A 13,379-nucleotide genomic window follows, 5' to 3' on the forward strand; every position below is an offset into this window, starting at 1 on the left:
CGTGGTATCAGGTGGTGCGGAATGACATTGGTTAATGCTTTACATGGCATTTCATGGAAATTAGTCCTCCAGTAAGAGGTTTGATTGGGTTTGTCATTAAGCACTTTGCATATTAAATATGTGTTTATATATGTTGTTTGAAATTGTAGTTTTGTCCGGAGTGAATGGTTTGGATTTTACACTAATGTGCCAGACTAGTATTTAGGCACCATGTGTGTTCTATAGGCTCGGATGTGTCTGTGCTACACTCTTGTTTAAATGCAGCTTACGTAATACTGAACTTCTACAATTTTTCTACTGGGTATCTAAATCATTTCAATTATGCTACATTATCATAACCATCACATTTAATCATATCAGAGCAATTCCTTCTGCTCTTGGTGCTGCTTCACATAACTAAGCGCGTGCTGTTAAGTGCTAGTTACCCCTGTACAAGTGCCGCAGTTTGCCTCCATTCAACCTTCTTCAGCTTGCCAGGATTCACTACCTGTGCGCTAGCAGCGGAACATAACATTGAACTGATTAGAAACAGTCATTAAAAATCATTTGCTGTATTATTCTGAAGCCCAGTGTGATCAGGGCAAAAATCTGTTTTTCTTCTATATCACCTGCCTCCCGTTTGCAATTAATTCATATATTTACACGCTTGGCATTCTTTTAATATCTGTTTTTGTTATTGGTAATTATTTAAGTCCTGATTAGAAAAAGGGAAATAGTTTTATGCATTCTCTTCATTCCAGTGCAAAAATATCACTAGGCTGAAAGGGGTGGTTTACCTGTTAAGTTAACATTTAGTATGTTGTAGAACGTCTAGTGCTCTTGCTTTCTTCTTCTGACTCTTTCAAAAAGGGGGTCATTGACCCCAACAGCCAAAAAACTATTGTTCTTTGAGGCTACTATTTCATAGCTATTATTACTTATCTTTATATTTAGACCCACTCCTATTCATTTTCCAGTTTTTCGTTCAAGCAACTGCCTGGTTGCTAGGGAAATTTGGACCTTAGCAACTGTATAGCTACAACTGGAGAGAAAAATAATAAAGCAAAATAATTAAAAAAACAACACTTAATAAATGAAAACCTATTAAAAACTGGTTCAGAACACGTTAATTTAAACACCTGTCCGTAGTCCAAATCTGAATTAGCTAGCAAGTGGCCAGCCCTACACTTAGGACAGTAATGCAATAACCTGCTTCACTGGCAGCGTGTATGTAACCTGTCTCAATCAGCCTTTTGGCATGTCTGGGGGTTCATCTACCCCAAACCAGGGTTGGACTGGGTCAGCAGGGCACCAGGAAAAAACCTGGTGGGCCCAGCTGGCCCAGACCTTTTCCCTGCTGGGCGCTCCCCTGGGCCACTAATAGCTCTCCCCCGAGCATGCATACCTACACAATTTGTACGTGTCCTCGGGAGAGGGGATTAGGCGGCCAGCAGGGTCCCTATAATGGGTGTGGGGCCCCTGGTGCAGGAGCCCTCGTTGGCCCCACACCCTCCAGTCTTGTCGGGTCTACTTTTAGTGAAGTTATCACATTGCCTCACATTAGCTCTGAGCACTTTTCATGAGATATTAGCAATTTTCAAACCAGGCTTTTGTCTCAACGGCTCTCTGAAAGTGCAAGAAATTCAGCAACTTTAGCATTCTCTTACTATGTGGGAAAAGTATAGGAAGTAAAGAAATATAGGGTTACTGACACTCTGACCTCCCCCTTTGAGTGTTCAAGTCCCCTGAAGAGCCAAAGGAATGCATTCTGGGTACCCCGCCATATTGTCCATCAATGTTTGCCAAATATACAGGGCAACAGTGAGGCTGATTTGCCATTCCTATGTATGCAGATGGGCAGCAAAGAAATTAATGCTCAGGATCAGCTACATGCTCTTATTTTCTGCATATTTCCCATTTCACAATCCTAAAGAAAGACTGTAACATTTCATTTAGTGTTAATGGTTTTAGTGCATGTACGTGCCGGGCTGTATTTCTCTGCTCTTGCTCTTTTGTTAACTGACCCTGCTTAACCATCATTAGGATTCTAATAGAACACTTGCCTATCGAGTGAAATGAATAAATGAAAACATGTAGACGTTGGAAGTAATTTACGGAAAGATTCAATGACTTAAACATATTTAATTAGTCTTATTAAAGTGTGAGTGACCCTTCCTGTAGAGCTGGTAAGTCACATAATAGCGCTTAGATCCCCTTTTATTCTTTTATTTCTTTTAAAAGATTAACTTTGTACTAAGCAATTTATGCTAAATTTCCCTTCTTTCACAGCCGGGGCAAGTTATCAGCATTTCATGAATAGATTATTACAGATAACATCATGTAATTAACACAAGATGTGGGAATGTAAAGAATAATTTGTGTCGTGATTGTGCGCGAGTGAATGTTAATTTCTTAACTTGATGGATGTTTAAGGGGATAAAAGAATTCGCAAAATAGTGTATAATTCTTTAAAAGGATTAAACTTACCTTATCTTTTATTGTTCAGAAGGTAAATTGGATTGCTTATTGAGCCTTTAAAATCCGATGTGGAATTTGTAGCTATGGAGAGGGTGGATTTTTTTGTATGTGTTCTTGTTCCCTATACTTTAAACACCCCAAATCGCTATCTAGCACTGTCCAAGGGAATTGCGCCGTAACCTTCTGTACCCACTTGATAACCATTGCAGCCATCGAGTGCAGTTTTCAGCCTTTATAGGCAGAAATGTATATGTGCCTTGGCCCTGTAGGTGACTCTACCACGTTTCATTAGTATATCTATGGTCACTGGATGATCAGATCAGAGTTTGTTTGTTACCGGTCTTCGTTGATTTATACTTCTTTTGGCATGTCTTTTGAGCCTTTATCCAAGCCTGGTTTTTCCAGTCACAACTGCCAGGTATTTTTCTATGCTTTATCAGTTTGTTGTGGCAAAAACCTTTGGATGAGATTTTATATAACTTGATAGTAGTAGACTTCTACCTAGAGTTGGATTCTTGCAGGTGTGACATTCTTTATGTAATATTTTTTATGTCTAATTATAGTTACTTCAACACATTTGACTGTTTTTACTGCACCACCTCTGAAGGATGTTTCTTTGTTTCAGGGAATGCCAGACTTTCAACATGTTCCAAGCCCTGTACCAGGCAACTTCAACCCACCTCCCAGACTACAAGAACCATGGCGAAATCCACCACCCCAACCAGAGAGGGAAACATTCTTTCTAGGAGGTAACACTTTCAGTCTCAACGCCTTTTTATTGCTGCCAGTCGTTATTTTCTCCCTTTCAAGCCAATTTGCTACATGGAAAATGGGCAAAGTTTTTACCAAATGTTAGCTCTAAGGAGAATACTAACAGCATTTAAAAAAAAAAAAAGAAAACTTATATACAATTATATAAATGTGTTTTTAATAGCTGGGACATTTATATTCCGATATAATAGTACATATATTATAATATAGTACATATTTATGTACACTTGTGTCAGTTTTTGAGAGGTTTGTCCTTGCTATGCAGTGTGCCCAAATCTGCTAGCCACTTCCCAGTGCCATCACTTCACACCCCCAGATGATAGGTCAAATCTTCTGCCTTTTTTTAGTAATGATAATAGCATCTTTGTCAGAAGTGATAATGAACTTGTGCCCAGTCTGCCAATAATACAGTAGGCAACCACCAAAGAAGCTTAGAGAAATAAAGTATGTTGAAAATGTATGTCATTTCAGCTTTAAATGCTTACATTTGGAAAATCCATGGGGTAGTTAAAAAATAAAGTTATGATGGTCCTTATTCATTAATAAAAGACTTCGGACAGTCTTTGCATTAGGGCTTAGTATCCCATTTAATGTTTCTCTTTAAGAACCCTACATTTTATATTATGCTTTAACGTTATTCAAGCATTATTTTATTCTGATTAACTTATCTTCATTTTTAGAACCAAGATTTCCAAACCAACATCTTTTTGACCATCGAAACCCACCTCCAGGCCCCCCTCCTCCACTTTTAAATAATAACCATTCACTTCCAAACCAAGGACAACATCCATTCAATCAACCTGGCCCGGGTTTTAATCAACCCAGTCCACAGCCAAGGTTCAATCAACCAGGCCCTCAGCCGAACTTCAGCCAGCCTGGCCCTCAGCCTGGATTTCCTCAGCCCGGACCTGGTCCGCAGCAGAACTTTAACCAGCCTGGCCCACCACCAGGCTTTAATCAGCCCGGATTTAGCCAACCAGGACCACAACCTGGGTTTAACCAACCTGGTCCTCAGCCTGGATTTACCCAATCTGGACCTCAGCCTGTGTTTAATCAGCCTGGTTTTGGTCAACCTGGTCCTCAGCCTGGGTTTAACCAGGTTGGTCATCAGCCTGGATTTAACCAACAAGGAATGAATCAACCAGGATATAACCAGCCTCCCAATGTGGGGCCTCAGCCAGCTTTCAACCCACCAGCACCTGGTCCTCCAGGTTTTAATCAACAAGGCCCTTTACCACAACCAGCATTCAACCAGTCAGGATTTTCAAGAGAACGCCCAGTTCGACCTAATGCGCCATCTCCAGGTCCAATGGGAATTCCTCCATTTAATCAGAGCTCTCCAAACAGACATTTTCCTCCTCCACGACCACAGTTTCCTCCAGGTCCAGGCCAGCCATTTATGCCTCACATTCAACCAAATATTCAGGTTTGTATATGTTGTAAGGGTAATAAAAATATTATTCTGTTGAACACATCCTTAACCTTTGTTTTCCATGAGACACAGGCACAGTAAGGGGGCTGGTTTTCTGTGCATTATTAGCATGTATTTGTGAATGCTGTAGAGTTGCATGTAGGTATATACCTTTAAGGAATAATATATTAATATTATAGGTATATTTCTATTATATTTTACTCCTGTGACTTATGGTTTCTGTGTTTCAGTATAAAGTCTCCTTGTGCCATAGTGCCTAATGTCATTCCTTTGGTGCACCTGTAATATTCACAGCCAGTGTGACAATTAATTATTGGAAGACTGCTTAAGATTCATTGGTTTTCTTTGAATTCAGGGACCTATGCAAGCACCAATGCAGCCTCCACACCAGCCTCACCATACTCCAGGACCTCTCAAACCTCCCATGCCTATACCACAGCAGCCGTTCAGACAACATCTACAAAGCCCACAAATGCCTTTGAATAACAGGCTACGTCCACCTAAACCAAGACAGGTATGTATGGTGTCATCAGCAGTAAAATGTAATGTCTACTAAGGTAAGTCAGGGAAGGCAACTTTAATTAGCAAACTCTACCTAAACAAAAACCCTGGTTTGTTTTATCATTTTTTTGTTCATCTCAAGGCAGGATGCTATCAAAGTCATACAACATGTGCAACTTTAAAGATGTTGAGAAGCCTCTGTTATAAAATAACAATTGTGTAGTAGTCATCCAAAAAATAATTAAAGGAGACAATTACGAATAATATATGGTTCAGGTATAGGATCCCTTATCTGGAAACCCGTTATCCAGAAAGCTCCAAATTACGGAAAGCCAGACTCCATTTTAATCAAATAATTCAGGATTTTAAAACTGATTTCCTTTTTCTCTGTATAAATAAAACAGAACCTTGTAATTGACATAAGGTATGGAGATCCAAATTACGGAAAGACCCCTTATCTGGAATACCCTTGGTCCCAAGCATTCTGGATAACGGGTCCTATACCTGTACTATCTAAAAAATGGCCCCTTTATTGGAGCTCCTTATAGATCCTCTCAGGTCCCTGTCTGTGTTTCAAATGAAGCGTGGGCGTGTCCTAACGGTCCCTGCCAGAAGCACAGTAGGAGGGGGATAGCCAATCACAGCCCTGCAATCACACAAGCAAAGACAGGCTTCAGTTCCCTATCAGGTCAGCCTAGCTGCTGATTGGTTCCTATCCTACAGTACAGTGTGCTGAGTACCAAAGGCCTCCCAGGAAAGGAGGCAGCAGGAAGTGGAACGGATGGGCGGGACTAGTGGGGTTTTTTGAGAAATATTCAATAAATCGGCCTGGAACACAACTTTCTAAAGCACATTCCTTCTATATTTAGAGGAGTACAATTACTTGGCACAATACTGTGTTTTACAAGTATCTTAAGTATTAATTGATTTATCTATAAACGATATATGGAAAAAATAGCAAGAAGGTAATGTAACATCTTTTTTTTTTTTTTTTTTTTTTTTTTTTTGTTAACAGGGTGTTCCTCCTCAAAACATGACCATGGGTGGCAATCAGCAAATGATGCACACAAGGAACAGCAACTTGAGGGAGTTACCCATCGCACCTGCTTCCTCTTTAGACAGGAACAAGATGAAGCCAAACTCTGCTGCTCAGATGAAGCCAGTAGGTACCACTGCACCCCAGACAAGACCTGTTGGTGTTGGCAATCCACATGTGGCAAAGCAAGCAAATGCCAGCATACAGATGCAGGAAGAAGTGAAACGTGAACAGGTACAATCATCTCTAACATTTTGAAAGCTTTAAATTAATTTTGGATCAATAGGTCCTCCAAGTCGTGTTTTCTGCAACCAAATCAGTCATCTATAAAACCTTTTACTTGTCCTGCCACGGAGAAGGGAAGGCATGACTGCTGCAAGGCAGGGGAAATACACATCCCAGGAAACTGGCCATACTGTAAGACTATATTGTGTTTATTAAAGCAAAATTGACAGTGGTTGGTGCTGGAATTCTCATGAACAGGTAGTCCCTACTGAAGATTTTTTTTCTTCGCCTAGGGAATCTGTTGATTTAAAAATACTATAGGGAATGTAGTTAGAGAAATATGTACCGTAATGAGATTTCAAGAGGTTAAATGGCAACTAAAATTCTCACACGCTATTCCCTATAAGTATACATATTTGATGGACAGTTTCTATCTCCTTCCTACCATGATTTCATTAAAGCTGACCACACACAGACCAGTAAAAGCTGCTAACTTGGCACCTCCAGACAAAATTAGTGGCTTATTGGCCCTGGTTTGTGGGCCACAGGAGGGAAGGATATTTACACTATTAATACAAGATAGGAGACATAAAATGTAAAGTAGTCCTGGGTCATACAGCTGTTTTATTGCAAGTGAAGAGACTGAGCAAAGGTTATTTGATGCTTATTATTGTAATCCACAGAAGGCATGAACACAGAATAATACGTTTTTGCTGTAACATTAATATTCCGGCATTGCAGTTGATTCTTTAGCGGGTGCACAAGGTCAGGTTCAAGGTCAGGCATCTGACTTGCGGTGTTCATTATTAGCAATTATTGTGTGACAAATGGGTTTGAGATCAGGCTTTAAAATTCTGTAAGAAAAATCAATACTTCTAATCAAACCTTTTCAAGTCATTTCCCTCACTCCCCATTTTGTTTGTCTGATACCAAAGTGTGAAAGAGGTGGATCTTTGGTTTGGCATTTGTTACATTGGTCCATAATTTAAGGAGGGCGCAATTTCATATGTACATGAACCGCAAATGTCAGGCTTTATATGCATAAATAATCATCATACTAAAATTGGAGTTTTGCTCTTTTTGTTAGTTTCCTGATGAAGATGAGGAGACCAGAAATTATCGTTTAAAGATAGAAGAGCAGAAGCGATTAAGAGAAGCAATTTTAAAACAGAAGGAGTTGCGGCGCCAACAACAAGCAGGGGCTAGGAAAAAGGAATTGCTGGAAAGACTCTCTCACCAACAACAACAACAGCAGCAACAACAACAACAGCAGCAGCTTCAGCAGCAACAACAACAACAGCAGCAGCAGCAGCAGCAACAACAACAGCAGCAGCAGCAACAGGTTCAACAACAGACTCCTCCAGGGCCGCAGCAAGCCCCCGCTGAGCAGGAGAAAAAAACAAGTCCTGTTACAAACAATGTTAACCCAATACCATCTCTCACTGGCACACAAATACGTCCAAATGTGAAAAATAGACTGCTCACTCAGAAGCCAGGCACACCGCCAGTAAATGTACTGCAGAAAATCCCTACGGTGCAACACACAACTGGAGCCAGTACCCCTGTTCAGGGACAACCAAAAAAGATTATTAAGAAGACTGTGCAGAACAGGGTAATGACTGATAATCCCGTTCAGAAAGTCCACCAGGTTCGACCTGCTGTTAACGCTGCACAGTTGGGGCCACAACAGATTGCAAAAGTGGCCTCTGTGCAGGGACAGCCACAGGCGGCAGCCAGACCAGCTGCCACAAAGAGGACAGTTATGCAGAGGTCTAACAGTGCAAGTGGGGAAGCTGCAAATACACCCACCAAAGTGCGCGTCATCAAACTATCTGCAGCGGTAAGTGCAAAATTGTTATTTATTTCATCCGCCATATGGAGCTGTTGAGACTTATTCGCAAGAATAGGTTCACTTAATCCATGTGCATATGGTTTTTATAGAATGGGAGTGAATGAGGTGCCGGTGATAGCATGGGAAAGCAACTGAAATAAGACTGACATTCAGGCTTAAAACAAAAAGGCTTTATTCTGTTTTGTCTGGTATTATTTTGCATGCTTGTTCCCATACATTTTAAAGCAAACTGCCCCTTCATATAATTGTCTAGCACAACTTTTCAGGTTTCTTAATGATATGGAGCAAATGTCAGCTTATTGTAATTACACCAACTAGTGCAGTGACCCATAACAACCATCTTTGATTGCTTTAGTTCTGTCGATATAGTGAAATAGAGAGTCCTGTATCCTATGGGACACAGTGACAAAGTGCTACCTTTTTTTGTTATATATCAACCTTACTAAATTGTACCAAAATTACCCTTTTTATACGTCATACATTACAGATTTGTCTGCTAATTGTTACATTTTTGAATCTCACTTGTTTAAAGGGTACAATCTCTGGGATAGGGGTAACTTAAAGGAACAGTAACACCAAAAAAAGAGGGTTTTTTTAAGTAATTAAAATATAATCTTCTGTTGCCCAGCACTGGTAAAAGATGTGTGTTTGCTACAGTAACACTACTATAGTTTATATAAATACCCTGCTGTGTAGCCATGGGGGCAGCCATTCAAACTGGAAAAAAGGAGAAAAGGCACAGGTTACATAGCAGATAACAGTTAAAACGCTATTGTATTCTACTGAGGTTATCTGCTATGTGCCTGTGCCATGGGGCGAACGCACCAGTTGTACCAGTGCAGGGCAGCACTACATTATATTCTAATTACTTTTATACACTTAAATCCTCGGGCCGGTGCTCCTGTTAGCAGAAAACTGCACCAGCCCCCGGGGGAACCCGCAAGTGATTGATTCTCTTCCTGCTTCTTTCTTTGCACCACTTCCATATTGGTGGCAAAACAGAATTTTTTCCCCCTTACAATTCACACAGCCATAGCCAGCTGCGCCAGTGGGGTGACTGTTGGATGTGGTCAAGCTAGAGGGCACTCAGCGGCCAATGGAATGGATAGGATTGTGACAGTTGCTAGTGGGGATCGAGTAGAAAAGCTGTGTTGGCAGATAGATTCGCTTTTAATTGTGTTTGTTGCTTGAGGATGTCATTGGACTCGGAATGGTTTAGATTGATCACCCATGTGTTTGCAGCGATACTTAACCCCACAGGACAACTGAAGAAACTGTTAGATAGGAGCGCACAATAAAAAATCCCTATTGACAAAACCGCTTTAGTCTTTCGCTTTTTCTTTCCCCATCCCCCAGGTTAAAGTTGGACTTCTATTGCCAATTGTAATTGTTTTGGGGGAAAAAAATGTTCTGTATAATAGAAACCCCAAGAGCTTGCTTCTTAAGGCCAGTAGGCATTAGTGTGTCTCAGATTAATATATTATATTTGCTTGAATGAGCATATTTTCAGACTGTAAAGGCCACTTGGCACATTGTGCCGGCTTCTCGGGTTTCTGAGGCATTTCTTTTTCTGTGAAATATTAATTTGCTTATTTAATAGGCATTCTTCTCCCCCCATCTGTTTCACACTGGTGCTGTGGTTCTCCCGCATATGATTTAGCCAACGCGGCACTCTATTGGATTGGCTAGTAAGCTGAAAATATGGTTTGTTTTTATTTCAAATATGGGGATTTTTAAAGTACCCTTATGATTTTTATTCTTACACAATGATAGACCTGTAACCCATTCACATTTTTAGCTGATCACCTAATAATCTTCCTTATTTATTTTATAACTATTAGACATTAAGAATTTGGGGCAGTAAGCTATGATTTGTATGTTCTACAGAGCAGGGTCCTTTTATTTTATTTCGTATCTTTGAAGTTGACATTCTTCCATCATGTACAGCGCTGCTGAATATGTTGGCACTTATATATGTTATAATATTATATTATAATATAATATGTTAATTATGATTCTTTCGGGGAAAAAAAAGATGTCAAGGATTTAGGAATACAGCAGTCGCACATGGATTTTGCTCCAGCAATGACTAAAATTATAGATCAGTTACAATAAAAATTTTTAGAAGCTGTTTAAGTACATGTAAACCCTCAAAATAAATGAAAGGAAACTTGATGTTTTCTAAGCAGAGCAATATAACCGGACTGGCAAAATGAACAGCAGGCGGCGCTGTTGTTTTTAAATTTGTTTTATTAGCAGTGTAAAAACTGCTAATATCTTGAACTAAAAAGAAAAATAGCACTTTTAGGAAATTAAATTTTGTGTTTTGCTTGTTCCCATGATACTTTACCTTGAGCTCTGCCATCTTTACTTGTTTCCCAGGGAACCCTTGCAGCCATCCAGAACTATCTAGACGTTCAGTATGAGTATCATAGATTTGTTAAACATTGGCTGAAGCTTGACAGCTTGTCATTGCAATGGCAGTTGCATTTGTAGGAGCAGTACAGCCCCTTGTTTAATATTAGTACAAAGAATAGGACTTGGGCTGGAACACATATTTTGTTTAATCACAACATTTTGTTTTAAGCTAAAGAGGACAAAAGAATAAAATTAAAGCTACTCGATGTTAGGGCATTGCAAGGTAAATAATTTGATTCCGTGTGGTAATGCCTCTGCAATGAGAACTAGAGAAAATGTTTTTGCACTAAATATTTCCAAATATTAGGGGACAATCATGCCTAGGGCAGCACAAGCTGAACTCCATCTCTTGCACCCTACAAAAATATCCATTGCAACCAGACTACAGTCCGTATAATGGCTACAGCTTGACCTCAGAGCTGCTTTACACTGAGAGTAAAGGTGGCCATACACAGGCAGATTTAAGATGCAGATTTGAGTCCCACAGACTGATTTGGCAGAGCCCTGCTGGGCCAAGCTGATTGATAATTGGCTGATATATTGGCCAGATGTTGATTGAGCAGGTTTGATTTCCTATTCCCTTGGGCTAAAGGATAGGGTTACTCTGATAACAGAAAATGTTTTGAAAAATTGGGAGAAAGAGCTGACACTCAGGTCTTTTAGGTTGAAGACACATGGAACTACTAAATAGCAGCTACTCGTCCTGGCTACTAAACGCCAGAAAATACCCTGCCATAGACCGTACTGAGAATTGCCTCTGCTAAAACACACGTAGAGAAAATTATCAGTAAATGATGTCTATTTTAGTAGCCGTGACAAGTAGCTGCTACTAGAAGCTCTGTGTCTCTTCAGTGTATGGCCACTTTAAACTAAAAATGCAGCGCTAGTGGGTGCATTGTGGCTGTAAAATGACAGGCAGACCTGTCATTTTAATCTTACTGTGACTGTAATATGTAATTAATTAAAGGACAACTAAAGACCAAAGTTTATTTGTCCAGAGATTTAACATTGTCTAAGCCCTTTTGAATGTGACTAGAGGGACAGCCATATGACATTGCAGACTTACTTTCTAGTTGTGCCCCCATTGCTGGGGGGCATGATATTTTCTGCCCTTTATTATCCTCAGCGCTGGCAGCCATGTTCATTGTTCATATGCATGCTGTTATATTGATAAATCATTGGTATCTGGGACATCAAGCTAAAATAAGTTTTTATAAGCTCAGTGCCACATGCAGCCGGGAATAAAGACTTTGCATCCTCCGTGTTTCCTTGGGTAGGAAATGTGTTTATTGCAAGGCTCATGTCATTGTTGAGCTGAATATAATGCTGCGTGCTTAGATTTGCAAGATGCCAGATCAGTAAGTGCGCCAGTGACAGCGAGGCATTGGCCTTATCAGCGTGCAATTCACAAGATGCTGCCCTGGGACCCGGCTCCCCTGTCCTGCTGTGTTTCCTGACAATGTTATCTGTCCTCTCAATATGCACTATCAAATGTCTGTCATGGGCCCAGAAATTAATTTAATGTCACCTGAAGACATGCAATTAATCTTCCGGAGGTTTTCATAATACCTTTGCAGAAAGAGTTGCCTGTTTGGAGGATTTGGATTTTGGGGCTTAGGCAAAGATAAGGGAAATTAATTTTTCATCGGGGTTAATACCAGCTAACAGCGCCACAAAAGGCTGAGCGAGACGGTTTAGGGAATTCGTCAAGTGTTGTCACTTCAGAATAATGCTGCTTAACGTCTTCCAGTCGTAATCAAGAGATGAGATTTCTGTTGAGAGGGATTAATCAATTTGCCCGCCGCTGAATGGGACTCGGCGGCAGGGTCCCTTCTTGGGTTCCGAGAAAAGAGGAGATGATTTGATCTTTCAAATTGGAAGAATCTGACAGCAGCGGCACTCATTGCATGAGAGGCTGCCCGCATACTTCATCTTCATTGTGCTGCGTTCATCCTAAATACCCCATTATGTTAGCAATCCAAAATATCTTTATTTTTTCAAAGGCATACAGTTTTGATATGTGCCTTAAGGTGTGCCAGTTTGCTAACTCTCCTCACATAAGATATTTAATATGTTACATAGCAAATTGCTGTTTAACGCACAATACACAGTAACACCAGAAATGAAGGAGCCCTATATGCAGCCCTATATGCATTTCTGACAATGTTCTTAAAGCAGTGTTTGATTCAGTGTTTTTCTTTCTGCCCCCAGGGAGGTGACAACGCCAATGTATCGGCAGAGGGAAATTTGCCAGTACAATCTCTCCAGCCGAAAATAAACCCACAGCAGAGGCCACCCTTTCAACAGAGACTGCAGCAGCAGCAGCTACAACAACAACAACAAAGGCCTATCCGAAAAGTGACGATAGCAAAAGGAACTGTTCAACAGCCACCACAACAAAATCTGTATCACGGGCCGCCACCGTTCCAGGGCCACGCACGCCAGATACGCTCTCACCCAGAGTCTGCAGGCCCTCGTATCATGAATAGTGTTCAGGGGCATCACCAACCCAACAAGGTACGGTAATCCAAGGGTTTAGGGTGAAGACACACAGAGCTACTTGTCATGGCTACTAAAATAGACAATGCTGATCATTTACAAATACTTACAAATTGTCTTTACGTGTGTTTTAACAGAGGCAATTCTCCGTATTGTCTATGGCAGGGTATTTTCTGGCATTTAGTAGG

General features: G+C 40.5%; 1 protein-coding gene across 4 annotated transcripts in view; it reads left to right on the forward strand.

Annotated features, from left to right (window-relative positions):
* rbm33 (RNA binding motif protein 33) overlaps positions 1-13,379 on the forward strand; it is a 62,760-nt gene that overhangs the window by 25,532 nt on the left and 23,849 nt on the right. For all 4 annotated transcript variants that reach the window (NM_001017336.3, XM_012964803.3, XM_012964802.3 and 1 more), the window contains 6 exon segments: positions 3,083-3,206; positions 3,909-4,654; positions 5,016-5,174; positions 6,177-6,431; positions 7,510-8,262; positions 12,904-13,209. In NM_001017336.3, the coding sequence (NP_001017336.2) occupies positions 3,083-3,206; positions 3,909-4,654; positions 5,016-5,174; positions 6,177-6,431; positions 7,510-8,262; positions 12,904-13,209 (2,343 nt within the window).

Source organism: Xenopus tropicalis, chromosome 6, assembly GCF_000004195.4.
Source record: "Xenopus tropicalis strain Nigerian chromosome 6, UCB_Xtro_10.0, whole genome shotgun sequence".
NCBI classification, from domain to species: domain Eukaryota; kingdom Metazoa; phylum Chordata; class Amphibia; order Anura; family Pipidae; genus Xenopus; species Xenopus tropicalis.